General features: G+C 33.5%; 4 protein-coding genes across 4 annotated transcripts; 2 read left to right on the top strand and 2 right to left on the bottom strand.

Annotated features, from left to right (window-relative positions):
• Positions 1–139: 139 nt before the first annotated feature.
• LOC128159915 (uncharacterized) lies at positions 140–3,282 on the top strand. Its single transcript, XM_052823139.1, has 7 exons — positions 140–407; positions 774–841; positions 1,026–1,172; positions 1,425–1,493; positions 2,193–2,258; positions 2,633–2,677; positions 2,999–3,282. The coding sequence occupies exons 1-7, from the start codon at positions 217–219 to the stop codon at positions 3,217–3,219; spliced, it is 807 nt and encodes a 268-aa protein (XP_052679099.1). The 5' UTR covers positions 140–216; the 3' UTR covers positions 3,220–3,282.
• A 1-nt stretch (position 3,283) lies between these two features.
• On the bottom strand, positions 3,284–6,208 carry LOC128159914 (putative nuclease HARBI1). Its single transcript, XM_052823138.1, has 4 exons — positions 5,600–6,208; positions 4,466–4,578; positions 4,005–4,116; positions 3,284–3,812 (listed from the first exon to the last, which is right to left on the bottom strand). The coding sequence occupies exons 1-4, from the start codon at positions 6,024–6,026 to the stop codon at positions 3,415–3,417; spliced, it is 1,050 nt and encodes a 349-aa protein (XP_052679098.1). The 5' UTR covers positions 6,027–6,208; the 3' UTR covers positions 3,284–3,414.
• Positions 6,209–6,609: 401 nt separating this feature from the next.
• Positions 6,610–9,729, top strand: LOC128159984 (uncharacterized). The gene is made up of 7 exons (XM_052823222.1): positions 6,610–6,877; positions 7,244–7,311; positions 7,496–7,642; positions 7,877–7,945; positions 8,645–8,710; positions 9,085–9,129; positions 9,451–9,729. The coding sequence occupies exons 1-7, from the start codon at positions 6,687–6,689 to the stop codon at positions 9,669–9,671; spliced, it is 807 nt and encodes a 268-aa protein (XP_052679182.1). The 5' UTR covers positions 6,610–6,686; the 3' UTR covers positions 9,672–9,729.
• A 6-nt stretch (positions 9,730–9,735) lies between these two features.
• Positions 9,736–12,670, bottom strand: LOC128159983 (putative nuclease HARBI1). The gene is made up of 4 exons (XM_052823221.1): positions 12,065–12,670; positions 10,932–11,044; positions 10,471–10,582; positions 9,736–10,278 (listed from the first exon to the last, which is right to left on the bottom strand). The coding sequence occupies exons 1-4, from the start codon at positions 12,489–12,491 to the stop codon at positions 9,881–9,883; spliced, it is 1,050 nt and encodes a 349-aa protein (XP_052679181.1). The 5' UTR covers positions 12,492–12,670; the 3' UTR covers positions 9,736–9,880.
• Between the last annotated feature and the right edge of the window lie 827 nt (positions 12,671–13,497).

The following is a 13,497-nucleotide window of genomic DNA, read 5'->3' as shown; positions in this document are numbered from 1 at the left end:
CACTTGAGAATATTCTTAGCTGAGTAATTCTCAAGACTTGAGTTGAGAATTTTCTCAAATTTATGTTCTCGCGAGACGGTTTTCGCGTATTTTTCTCAATGACTAAAGGGGTCTAGTGGAGCTCTTCTGTGTTAAAAAGGTTGAAAATGTCCGTATCTACTGTAAACAAATGCGTAATTTCCTCTGTCTTTTGTCGTCTGCTACCTGATTATTATCATGGAAACCGAAGAGAAAAAGCAGAGAGTGAGAGCTCAAAACTGGACAACAGAAGAAGAAATTGCGCTTATAGAAAACGTCAAGGAAAGGTCCCTTACATTGTTTGGCCCAATAAAGGGAAGCGGGATGAAGGGGAAAATAAAGGATATTAGAGAGAAGGAATGGAGTTGTATTGCAGACAGACTAAATTCGTAAGTTTTTTAAAGGATATTTAATAAAAAGAATGATCTGGGTGACATTTTTCTTAAATAGGCCTGACCTACTTGTACTTTCGTTTTACAACACTCATGGATTCAAGTGCACAGATGCTGTATAAATTTGAATCGGAAACACAGTCAGTTGTGGCAAGTGTCATGCAACGTAACATGTGTATATATACAGAAGATGGATAACATATTTTAAACATTTTAATCTGCATTAGGCCTATATTGTTAAAACGCTGTGATTAAATACTGGTTTTCATTTACTGAAAATTAATGGTTATGAGATGCTAAAAATAGAATCGGAAAATCCCTTGTGATCGTCTTTATATTGATGAGGTTTATTTACTGTTTTAGTATGTTTGACACAAAGAGAAGGGGTTTGGACGAGATAAAAAAGAAATATTACAACATCAAATCAAGAAGTATGTTATAATTAACATCATTACAATCCTTTTGAAAGTTTATTTTATTGTTTTATAGATGTATATAGCTCATAAACAGTATTAAAGCTGTAATAATAACTGATATTATTCATTATATAAACATAATTTTCATGGTCATTGGAAAAAATAGCAAAGTTGCATTAATAAGTTTTCTTGCATGCAGGTAAAGAAAAATTAGATGGAGTTAAAAGACCAAAAACTGGAGGTGGTCCCCCCTTACCACCTCTTACTCTTGGTGAAGAGACATTCCTTCGGCTCTCTGATGGGGAGCCAAATATCCATGGATTGGAAGGTGGAGTTGACACTGATGGTACTTACAATTAATTTAAGTGTTTCATGCATCACCATTTTGATTTAAATATATTTTTTGACAACTACAAAAGCTTCATCAATTTTTAAGAAACTTAAGAGAGAGAGAGAGAGAGAGAGAGAGAGAGAGAGAGAGAGAGAGAGAGAGAGAGAGAGAGAGAGAGAGAGAAATAGCTGGCTTCATATGATTACTGCTTCGAAATAAAATTTGCTATTAAAATAGTACAATGAATATACACTCTTTACTTTTAAGCTCCAGTTCAATGTCAGTCCTCATCGACAGCTGAAATGTCTTGCTTATCTGAACTAAGTACATCAGAAGGTAAAATAAAGTTACTTGTATTTGTCTTTGAGAATGTTGTATCCCCTTAATATACACCGGTATATACCGTATATATAATACATCCATAAGAAAATAACATTTGATTACATACTTAGTAGTAAATACAGGTTTTTTGCATATGTGATACAGATGACATCACAACACAGGTTATCAGCCCTAGGGCTGGTACGGTAGGTATCACACCACTTGCGGAACTCCTCTGCCTTAATTCTTTCATTTCGGTATTTGTGCATGTTTACAAACGAAAAATAAAACATTTGCTACAGTTGACATTTTAAAGTGCAGTTTAAAACTACCAATGCTAGCAACTGTATAGAAGCAGTTAATTTGAAAACCTGGGGAAATTCTGGTTCTGTAGATTTATGTTTAGTAAAACAATAAGATCTCATATTTTTATTTAATACATGTACAGACTACTTTTAAATGATATTTAAAATCATTTGTTCAAGTTGATCTTTTTAAAAAGTTTATTTACTAAGAATGTAATGAATATTACAATAGATACCCTTTTTCTATATCACGGCCTGTATCAGCCTTCGACCAATATCACCCGTCGGGCTGATACTGGCTGTGATATGGAAAAGGGTATGTATTATTCTGTATATATGACACTTATTTTCTATCATTTTATTTCATGTTTTGCACCTAAGTTTGCAGTTTTAAAATATTTTAATGCAGTAGCAGAAAAGCTTGAAAATTTGGACAAAGAAAATGCAAAAGCAGTGGAAGAAATCAGCATTCATGGTATGGTGGTAATTTTATTGACCATGATTGGTTTTAAAGTAATCATCATTGATTGTTAAGTGGTATACACGTATATACAACCTAGCAAGAAAAGCTGTCAGCATATGCCCCAGCTTTAGACATATAGATCCCAGTCCAGCAAATTTACTGCTATACATTTGCTTCATGTACCGGTATTTCCACGTACTTTTCTAACAAGTATTATTGATAGGAATTGAAATATTGTACACAATTTGAAATACAAAGCATTAAGTGATATGAGTGTAGAGGGTATTTTTGTCAAAAGTGTAATATATAATAGATTTAATATAATATAATATATGAGTATATGTAGTTTACTATATCAGTTAATATTATACTTTGTTTTCTACCAGTGCCAGAACATTCAGGATGTAAAAAGAAGAAGCACAACAAAAAAGGTACATGTTATAAACTTAAACATATAGTTTATTAACAAATACATTAATTCAGCTATGTGCCTATAAAATAAATACATGTAGATCGATTCATTTAACACAACTAATGAATTTATGAACAAATAAAGAAATCATGTGTTTATCATACATAGAACCATATTAATAAATGATCTTTAATAATTTTAAACAATTATACTTTATAAATTTGCACAAAGTTGATTGACACTGAGATAATTGAATACATATTATATACATGTCTCCATGGATCAATATCATTTTTGCTCTGCTTTAATATTACACTAATATGTTAAAATAATTTAATAGAGAAAGAATCCCAAAGAAAGTGTTTAGAAGAACTGGAAAGAGAAAACATAACTCTCGATAACCAAAGACTGCAGGATGAGATTGCTAAAATAAGAGTAGAGAGAGAAGTTTTAGTTTTGAAGAAGGAGGTCCTTACTCTACAAAAGCAAAAATTAGTTTTTGAAATTCAGACATCATTCCCATGTCTAGTGGAACAGTTGTCATCACTGCCTGAATGTTAATGACAATTTACACATTATAATTTGAGAGAGAGAGAGAGAAAGGGGAGAGAGAGAGAGAGAGAGAGAGAGAGAGAGAGAGAGAGAGAGAGAGAGAGAGAGGGATTAAAATGATGTTACTTAGCAAAAATAAATTATCATAAAATCAAACTTCAAAAGTCTATAGTTATGCATTATGGTACATAGCCTGAAAGTGGCTCAGAAAAATCCAGTGGTGATGGCAGCTCTCTTCAAAACTCCATCATTCCTGGCAGGTGCTGCAGGGTCCTGCAGGAGCTGAGGCTGACAGTCCCTGATATTAAGGTCGCAAATGTTGTAACTGACTTGAGTGTCCTGTCTGTCTATGGCGATGTTGTGTAGGATACAGGTAGCAGTTATGTATTCTACTGCTTGGTCTGGGCATGTCCTCAGTCCAAAATGAAGCGATTGGAACTTTCTCTTCAATATTCCAAAAGTCTGTTCAATCAGAACCCGTGTGCGACACAAGCTGGCATTAAATCTCTCCTCAGTAGGGGTCCGTGGTGCTAGATAGGGGGTCATCAAATATCTGGTTAGGGGGTAGCCAGAGTCGCCCAGTAGTAGACCATCATGCATTCCTAGATTTTAACAATATTTTGTATTTTAAATTTGCAAAAACTTGATGAACACAATATAAATCAAATAATGGTATTTATAAGTACCTTTACAAAGTTGCATGATTTTTATAGAATGGTTATACATAAATTTTATTATATAGGAATTTGAATGCATTATTGCTGAGGTGAAGTATTAAAACACCATGCAATTACCATTTTCAAACTGCTGACAAAGAGATGATGTTCTCCAAATTCTTGAGTCATGGCAGGATCCTGGCCATCTGGCACAAAGGGAGGTTATTCTAAAGTTAGGGTCACACACCATCTACATGTACAAAAATATTGTTTTATGTAGAGAAATGTGATTACAATGCAAACATTTTTGAGTACGGTATGTTCTAGTATAATGTTTAACAAATTCTGACATTCTGATTTTCTGTATTGTGTTGATAAACACTTGTACAACATATTTAATTCAATATTTATACATATTTTTTAACTTTCGATTTGCTCATCAGATTATCTTGAACAACTTTATAATTGTATTCATCTTAATAAATAAATGTCTACAGACTTAAGTATAAAGCATTAAATTTTACCAATATAAGTTTATGATTTTTATCAATCAAGGTCCTCAGGGACCACGTTTAAACATACATTTAAAAAAAAAGTACCTGAACATTTAGACTATGAAATCCTTTTCTGTTTACAAAGTCAGCTTCATTTGCAGACGGTGTGGAAATTCTTATCTGTGTTCCATCAACACAACCTAGAACTTTAGGAAATCCTAAGAAAAAAGAAATGTTTATATTATAATGTATGTTTATGTATTATCAATGATACATGTACACATCATGTAGTGATCCAGGTTAAGATTCGAGATTTGTTTCCATAAATATATTGCAAGATGTATTTCAATATGTTGTAAGATTCTCAATGCTACAGATGTATATCTATAAAGACGCTGACCCAACCCCAGCATTAACCCACCAACTTGCCCCCCCCCCCCCAAAAAAAAAACAACAAATAAAATACTAAGACCCCAGCGGGATAGATATAGAAAAAACCATAAACTTTGAAAAAGGTATTCCATCTTATATACTACATGTAAGTACAAAATTTTATTTAAATACTATGATATCCATTTGTAATATCTGCATTGACCTAACACCCCCTTCACCACATTTAGACACAAATGAATTTATTTATTTCGCAAATTCACTTTAAAGTGTAAAATCTAGTTTATTTAAAAATGGAGTGAATAATTGCTATGAAAAGATGAAGAAGGATACTTTAATCATACATACTTTGAAAGAGGGTTGGGGGGGGGGGGGGTGTTTGAGAGTGGGTTGTTTTAAGATGTTCAGTCATTTTATCACAGGGTGGTAGTGGTATGAGTACTCTGATTTTAGTGTGTTGGATATAATTTGTAATAATTTGTAAACCAATTGACAATGAACATCCTTGATAATCAAACTGACAAGTGCAACAGACTTTTAGTAATACACCTCTCTTGGATCCACCACCTATTATTCGGTAACTGCCCTTTGCGGAACTCTTTTGAGTGAAAAAACCCAAAAAGTCAATCATCTTTGGAGATGTGTGAATTATGTTCGATGTCTGTACAAGCTTTAATCAGAAACATTTATGTCTTAGCTTTTAAAAACACCTTTATTACGGAATGTTAAGAAGTTGAACTCTCAGAATTGTTTACTTTTACAATGTTTATTGTGCTTTTAAAGCAGAATCGGCAACTTTCATTTTACGGCGCATACAACTCTAAACAGTGCAGTGTGTACAATGATTACCTGCAATTCGGCGGAATCCTTCCCTGACTTTACTGGCCATGTCGCCCACCGGGAATTTAATAAGGTGTGTGAACACCTCAATAATTGCCCTTGCCACAGATTTTACCACTCTTCCTGCAGACGATTCTGACACATTCAAACTGTCCCCAACAAGTCGCAGGTGTGCCCCGGTGGCCACGAATCGTAGGAAAAGGAGCACCTGGATCAGCGGGGGAATCGGCCGATTCCTGGCAGTGTCTGTCTCTAGGATGTTGTTGACTCCATCCACGATAAACAGAATTGTTTCTGTAGAAAACCTGTATCTTTGATACACTTCTTCCTCATCAAGGCTTTCCAGAGGATTACTTAGGTCTCGAAAAACACGGGGCCGCCTCATTGGAACCGCGTTCTGTCTTCTGCGACGCCGACGTCTGACAATGGCAGCCATTTTGTTTGCTTGAGAAAATTCTTAAGTCTACTTTTTTGTATACTCAAATATTTGAGAATAAAACAGAATTTGAGAATTTTTATTTTGCTCAACTTTTTTATGGCGGCGGCTGAGTCTGAGAATTGGGGAGTTGAGAATATTCTCAGACTTGAGAACATTCTCAGACTTAAGAATGTTTTATGGCGGTGGACCCTGTAGATAAAAATGTAGGTATATCTGTTATATTTTTCATTATGCGTAATTTTTATAAAGTATATTTTTTTTTCTACAAGAAAATTTACTGTTTAGATTAAGGTTTAATAATTGAGTACATACATGTACGTACGTTCATATACATTAACTGGGTCCGCCGCCATAAAACTTTGAGAATCCTCAAAAAAATTCTCAACTCAAGTCTTGAGAATTACTCAGCTAAAAATATTCTCAAAATCACCGCCATAAAGGCACTTGAGAATATTCTTAGCTGAGTAATTCTCAAGACTTGAGTTGAGAATTTTCTCAAATTTATGTTCTCGCGAGACGGTTTTCGCGTATTTTTCTCAATGACTAAAGGGGTCTAGTGGAGCTCTTCTGTGTTAAAAAGGTTGAAAATGTCCGTATCTACTGTAAACAAATGCGTAATTTCCTCTGTCTTTTGTCGTCTGCTACCTGATTATTATCATGGAAACCGAAGAGAAAAAGCAGAGAGTGAGAGCTCAAAACTGGACAACAGAAGAAGAAATTGCGCTTATAGAAAACGTCAAGGAAAGGTCCCTTACATTGTTTGGCCCAATAAAGGGAAGCGGGATGAAGGGGAAAATAAAGGATATTAGAGAGAAGGAATGGAGTTGTATTGCAGACAGACTAAATTCGTAAGTTTTTTAAAGGATATTTAATAAAAAGAATGATCTGGGTGACATTTTTCTTAAATAGGCCTGACCTACTTGTACTTTCGTTTTACAACACTCATGGATTCAAGTGCACAGATGCTGTATAAATTTGAATCGGAAACACAGTCAGTTGTGGCAAGTGTCATGCAACGTAACATGTGTATATATACAGAAGATGGATAACATATTTTAAACATTTTAATCTGCATTAGGCCTATATTGTTAAAACGCTGTGATTAAATACTGGTTTTCATTTACTGAAAATTAATGGTTATGAGATGCTAAAAATAGAATCGGAAAATCCCTTGTGATCGTCTTTATATTGATGAGGTTTATTTACTGTTTTAGTATGTTTGACACAAAGAGAAGGGGTTTGGACGAGATAAAAAAGAAATATTACAACATCAAATCAAGAAGTATGTTATAATTAACATCATTACAATCCTTTTGAAAGTTTATTTTATTGTTTTATAGATGTATATAGCTCATAAACAGTATTAAAGCTGTAATAATAACTGATATTATTCATTATATAAACATAATTTTCATGGTCATTGGAAAAAATAGCAAAGTTGCATTAATAAGTTTTCTTGCATGCAGGTAAAGAAAAATTAGATGGAGTTAAAAGACCAAAAACTGGAGGTGGTCCCCCCTTACCACCTCTTACTCTTGGTGAAGAGACATTCCTTCGGCTCTCTGATGGGGAGCCAAATATCCATGGATTGGAAGGTGGAGTTGACACTGATGGTACTTACAATTAATTTAAGTGTTTCATGCATCACCATTTTGATTTAAATATATTTTTTGACAACTACAAAAGCTTCATCAATTTTTAAGAAACTTAAGAGAGAGAGAGAGAGAGAGAGAGAGAGAGAGAGAGAGAGAGAGAGAGAGAGAAATAGCTGGCTTCATATGATTACTGCTTCGAAATAAAATTTGCTATTAAAATAGTACAATGAATATACACTCTTTACTTTTAAGCTCCAGTTCAATGTCAGTCCTCATCGACAGCTGAAATGTCTTGCTTATCTGAACTAAGTACATCAGAAGGTAAAATAAAGTTACTTGTATTTGTCTTTGAGAATGTTGTATCCCCTTAATATACACCGGTATATACCGTATATATAATACATCCATAAGAAAATAACATTTGATTACATACTTAGTAGTAAATACAGGTTTTTTGCATATGTGATACAGATGACATCACAACACAGGTTATCAGCCCTAGGGCTGGTACGGTAGGTATCACACCACTTGCGGAACTCCTCTGCCTTAATTCTTTCATTTCGGTATTTGTGCATGTTTACAAACGAAAAATAAAACATTTGCTACAGTTGACATTTTAAAGTGCAGTTTAAAACTACCAATGCTAGCAACTGTATAGAAGCAGTTAATTTGAAAACCTGGGGAAATTCTGGTTCTGTAGATTTATGTTTAGTAAAACAATAAGATCTCATATTTTTATTTAATACATGTACAGACTACTTTTAAATGATATTTAAAATCATTTGTTCAAGTTGATCTTTTTAAAAAGTTTATTTACTAAGAATGTAATGAATATTACAATAGATACCCTTTTTCTATATCACGGCCTGTATCAGCCTTCGACCAATATCACCCGTCGGGCTGATACTGGCTGTGATATGGAAAAGGGTATGTATTATTCTGTATATATGACACTTATTTTCTATCATTTTATTTCATGTTTTGCACCTAAGTTTGCAGTTTTAAAATATTTTAATGCAGTAGCAGAAAAGCTTGAAAATTTGGACAAAGAAAATGCAAAAGCAGTGGAAGAAATCAGCATTCATGGTATGGTGGTAATTTTATTGACCATGATTGGTTTTAAAGTAATCATCATTGATTGTTAAGTGGTATACACGTATATACAACCTAGCAAGAAAAGCTGTCAGCATATGCCCCAGCTTTAGACATATAGATCCCAGTCCAGCAAATTTACTGCTATACATTTGCTTCATGTACCGGTATTTCCACGTACTTTTCTAACAAGTATTATTGATAGGAATTGAAATATTGTACACAATTTGAAATACAAAGCATTAAGTGATATGAGTGTAGAGGGTATTTTTGTCAAAAGTGTAATATATAATAGATTTAATATAATATAATATATGAGTATATGTAGTTTACTATATCAGTTAATATTATACTTTGTTTTCTACCAGTGCCAGAACATTCAGGATGTAAAAAGAAGAAGCACAACAAAAAAGGTACATGTTATAAACTTAAACATATAGTTTATTAACAAATACATTAATTCAGCTATGTGCCTATAAAATAAATACATGTAGATCGATTCATTTAACACAACTAATGAATTTATGAACAAATAAAGAAATCATGTGTTTATCATACATAGAACCATATTAATAAATGATCTTTAATAATTTTAAACAATTATACTTTATAAATTTGCACAAAGTTGATTGACACTGAGATAATTGAATACATATTATATACATGTCTCCATGGATCAATATCATTTTTGCTCTGCTTTAATATTACACTAATATGTTAAAATAATTTAATAGAGAAAGAATCCCAAAGAAAGTGTTTAGAAGAACTGGAAAGAGAAAACATAACTCTCGATAACCAAAGACTGCAGGATGAGATTGCTAAAATAAGAGTAGAGAGAGAAGTTTTAGTTTTGAAGAAGGAGGTCCTTACTCTACAAAAGCAAAAATTAGTTTTTGAAATTCAGACATCATTCCCATGTCTAGTGGAACAGTTGTCATCACTGCCTGAATGTTAATGACAATTTACACATTATAATTTGAGAGAGAGAGAGAGAAAGGGGAGAGAGAGAGAGAGAGAGAGAGAGAGAGAGAGAGAGAGAGAGAGAGAGAGAGAGAGAGAGAGAGAGAGGGATTAAAATGATGTTACTTAGCAAAAATAAATTATCATAAAATCAAACTTCAAAAGTCTATAGTTATGCATTATGGTACATAGCCTGAAAGTGGCTCAGAAAAATCCAGTGGTGATGGCAGCTCTCTTCAAAACTCCATCATTCCTGGCAGGTGCTGCAGGGTCCTGCAGGAGCTGAGGCTGACAGTCCCTGATATTAAGGTCGCAAATGTTGTAACTGACTTGAGTGTCCTGTCTGTCTATGGCGATGTTGTGTAGGATACAGGTAGCAGTTATGTATTCTACTGCTTGGTCTGGGCATGTCCTCAGTCCAAAATGAAGCGATTGGAACTTTCTCTTCAATATTCCAAAAGTCTGTTCAATCAGAACCCGTGTGCGACACAAGCTGGCATTAAATCTCTCCTCAGTAGGGGTCCGTGGTGCTAGATAGGGGGTCATCAAATATCTGGTTAGGGGGTAGCCAGAGTCGCCCAGTAGTAGACCATCATGCATTCCTAGATTTTAACAATATTTTGTATTTTAAATTTGCAAAAACTTGATGAACACAATATAAATCAAATAATGGTATTTATAAGTACCTTTACAAAGTTGCATGATTTTTATAGAATGGTTATACATAAATTTTATTATATAGGAATTTGAATGCATTATTGCTGAGGTGAAGTATTAAAACACCATGCAATTACCATTTTCAAACTGCTGACAAAGAGATGATGTTCTCCAAATTCTTGAGTCATGGCAGGATCCTGGCCATCTGGCACAAAGGGAGGTTATTCTAAAGTTAGGGTCACACACCATCTACATGTACAAAAATATTGTTTTATGTAGAGAAATGTGATTACAATGCAAACATTTTTGAGTACGGTATGTTCTAGTATAATGTTTAACAAATTCTGACATTCTGATTTTCTGTATTGTGTTGATAAACACTTGTACAACATATTTAATTCAATATTTATACATATTTTTTAACTTTCGATTTGCTCATCAGATTATCTTGAACAACTTTATAATTGTATTCATCTTAATAAATAAATGTCTACAGACTTAAGTATAAAGCATTAAATTTTACCAATATAAGTTTATGATTTTTATCAATCAAGGTCCTCAGGGACCACGTTTAAACATACATTTAAAAAAAAAGTACCTGAACATTTAGACTATGAAATCCTTTTCTGTTTACAAAGTCAGCTTCATTTGCAGACGGTGTGGAAATTCTTATCTGTGTTCCATCAACACAACCTAGAACTTTAGGAAATCCTAAGAAAAAAGAAATGTTTATATTAAAATGTATGTTTATGTATTATCAATGATACATGTACACATCATGTAGTGATCCAGGTTAAGATTCGAGATTTGTTTCCATAAATATATTGCAAGATGTATTTCAATATGTTGTAAGATTCTCAATGCTACAGATGTATATCTATAAAGACGCTGACCCAACCCCAGCATTAACCCACCAACTTGCCCCCCCCCCCCCCAAAAAAAAAAAACAACAAATAAAATACTAAGACCCCAGCGGGATAGATATAGAAAAAACCATAAACTTTGAAAAAGGTATTCCATCTTATATACTACATGTAAGTACAAAATTTTATTTAAATACTATGATATCCATTTGTAATATCTGCATTGACCTAACACCCCCTTCACCACATTTAGACACAAATGAATTTATTTATTTCGCAAATTCACTTTAAAGTGTAAAATCTAGTTTATTTAAAAATGGAGTGAATAATTGCTATGAAAAGATGAAGAAGGATACTTTAATCATACATACTTTGAAAGAGGGTTGGGGGGGGGGTGTTTGAGAGTGGGTTGTTTTAAGATGTTCAGTCATTTTATCACAGGGTGGTAGTGGTATGAGTACTCTGATTTTAGTGTGTTGGATATAATTTGTAATAATTTGTAAACCAATTGACAATGAACATCCTTGATAATCAAACTGACAAGTGCAACAGACTTTTAGTAATACACCTCTCTTGGATCCACCACCTATTATTCGGTAACTGCCCTTTGCGGAACTCTTTTGAGTGAAAAAACCCAAAAAGTCAATCATCTTTGGAGATGTGTGAATTATGTTCGATGTCTGTACAAGCTTTAATCAGAAACATTTATGTCTTAGCTTTTAAAAACACCTTTATTACGGAATGTTAAGAAGTTGAACTCTCAGAATTGTTTACTTTTACAATGTTTATTGTGCTTTTAAAGCAGAATCGGCAACTTTCATTTTACGGCGCATACAACTCTAAACAGTGCAGTGTGTACAATGATTACCTGCAATTCGGCGGAATCCTTCCCTGACTTTACTGGCCATGTCGCCCACCGGGAATTTAATAAGGTGTGTGAACACCTCAATAATTGCCCTTGCCACAGATTTTACCACTCTTCCTGCAGACGATTCTGACACATTCAAACTGTCCCCAACAAGTCGCAGGTGTGCCCCGGTGGCCACGAATCGTAGGAAAAGGAGCACCTGGATCAGCGGGGGAATCGGCCGATTCCTGGCAGTGTCTGTCTCTAGGATGTTGTTGACTCCATCCACGATAAACAGAATTGTTTCTGTAGAAAACCTGTATCTTTGATACACTTCTTCCTCATCAAGGCTTTCCAGAGGATTACTTAGGTCTCGAAAAACACGGGGCCGCCTCATTGGAACCGCGTTCTGTCTTCTGCGACGCCGACGTCTGACAATGGCAGCCATTTTGTTTGCTTGAGAAAATTCTTAAGTCTACTTTTTTGTATACTCAAATATTTGAGAATAAAACAGAATTTGAGAATTTTTATTTTGCTCAACTTTTTTATGGCGGCGGCTGAGTCTGAGAATTGGGGAGTTGAGAATATTCTCAGACTTGAGAACATTCTCAGACTTAAGAATGTTTTATGGCGGTGGACCCTGTTATCTTTTTCATTTTTCTTTCATACACAACAAAATGATTAAATATATATTCATGTGTTCATCATGCTTGCTTATGAAAGATAAGAAGTCATTACCTGTAAAACGTATACATATAAATAAATTTCATCTCCATTGCATTTTAGATTGGAATAAAGATGATTTTTTTCTCTCACATTGTTATCAACAAATCAAATGCAAATGATGTGCTATAATGAGGAACCAAAATAATCACATTAAACAGATCTGTTGGAGTGATCTTCCTTGAATATCTTTGTGTTTATATATATATATATATATATATATATATATATATATATATATATATATATATATATATATATATATATATATATATATATATATATTTATATATATAAATTATATATTTATATATATAAATGACCATATCAAAGGAATTTTGTTGTTTAATTACAGGTTAAATATATTTGTCTATTTTGTATGTGTATTCAGGTTTGAAAGTGATCCATCATTGAACTGTCAATAGACCGCCGGTCAGTAGACTGCGAACTATTGAACCGGCAACGTATTTTAGAAAAAAGTTTAATTGCTACAAGAGTATAGTTCTTAAAATTTATTTGTTTAGGTCATCTTGGTATTGATTAACAATGACCTAAATGCATAATGGTATTAAAACCTTGTGTAATTTATAATTCTGAACACAAAATTAGGTAATAAAACAATTATTTAATGCCTGAACAGTCAGTAGACCCGAATTTTTTCTGCTCAAGCATTAAATAATTGTATAATATTGCATTTCAAACATAGAATCATCTAAGGGGGTTTAAGTGAT

This window comes from Crassostrea angulata, chromosome 8 (genome assembly GCF_025612915.1).
Source record: "Crassostrea angulata isolate pt1a10 chromosome 8, ASM2561291v2, whole genome shotgun sequence".
Lineage (NCBI taxonomy): Eukaryota > Metazoa > Mollusca > Bivalvia > Ostreida > Ostreidae > Magallana > Magallana angulata.
Note: the sequence above shows the minus strand (reverse complement) of the source record. Positions and strands in the feature narration are given on the sequence as shown.

Coding starts and splice junctions, on each gene's coding strand:
- LOC128159915 (XM_052823139.1), top strand. CDS start 217: ATGGAAACCGAAGAGAAAAAGCAGAGAGTGAGAGCTCAAAACTGGACA. Junction 1,494..2,192: donor TGAACTAAGTACATCAGAAG/GTAAAATAAAGT, acceptor ATTTTAATGCAG/TAGCAGAAAAGCTTGAAAAT. Junction 2,259..2,632: donor GGAAGAAATCAGCATTCATG/GTATGGTGGTAA, acceptor GTTTTCTACCAG/TGCCAGAACATTCAGGATGT.
- LOC128159914 (XM_052823138.1), bottom strand. CDS start 6,026: ATGGCTGCCATTGTCAGACGTCGGCGTCGCAGAAGACAGAACGCGGTT. Junction 4,117..4,465: donor TTCATAGTCTAAATGTTCAG/GTACTTTTTTTT, acceptor TTGTACATGTAG/ATGGTGTGTGACCCTAACTT. Junction 3,813..4,004: donor TTGTCAGCAGTTTGAAAATG/GTAATTGCATGG, acceptor GTTAAAATCTAG/GAATGCATGATGGTCTACTA.
- LOC128159984 (XM_052823222.1), top strand. CDS start 6,687: ATGGAAACCGAAGAGAAAAAGCAGAGAGTGAGAGCTCAAAACTGGACA. Junction 6,878..7,243: donor ATTGCAGACAGACTAAATTC/GTAAGTTTTTTA, acceptor TTACTGTTTTAG/TATGTTTGACACAAAGAGAA. Junction 7,312..7,495: donor TTACAACATCAAATCAAGAA/GTATGTTATAAT, acceptor TCTTGCATGCAG/GTAAAGAAAAATTAGATGGA.
- LOC128159983 (XM_052823221.1), bottom strand. CDS start 12,491: ATGGCTGCCATTGTCAGACGTCGGCGTCGCAGAAGACAGAACGCGGTT. Junction 11,045..12,064: donor AGGATTCCGCCGAATTGCAG/GTAATCATTGTA, acceptor CTTTTTTCTTAG/GATTTCCTAAAGTTCTAGGT. Junction 10,583..10,931: donor TTCATAGTCTAAATGTTCAG/GTACTTTTTTTT, acceptor TTGTACATGTAG/ATGGTGTGTGACCCTAACTT.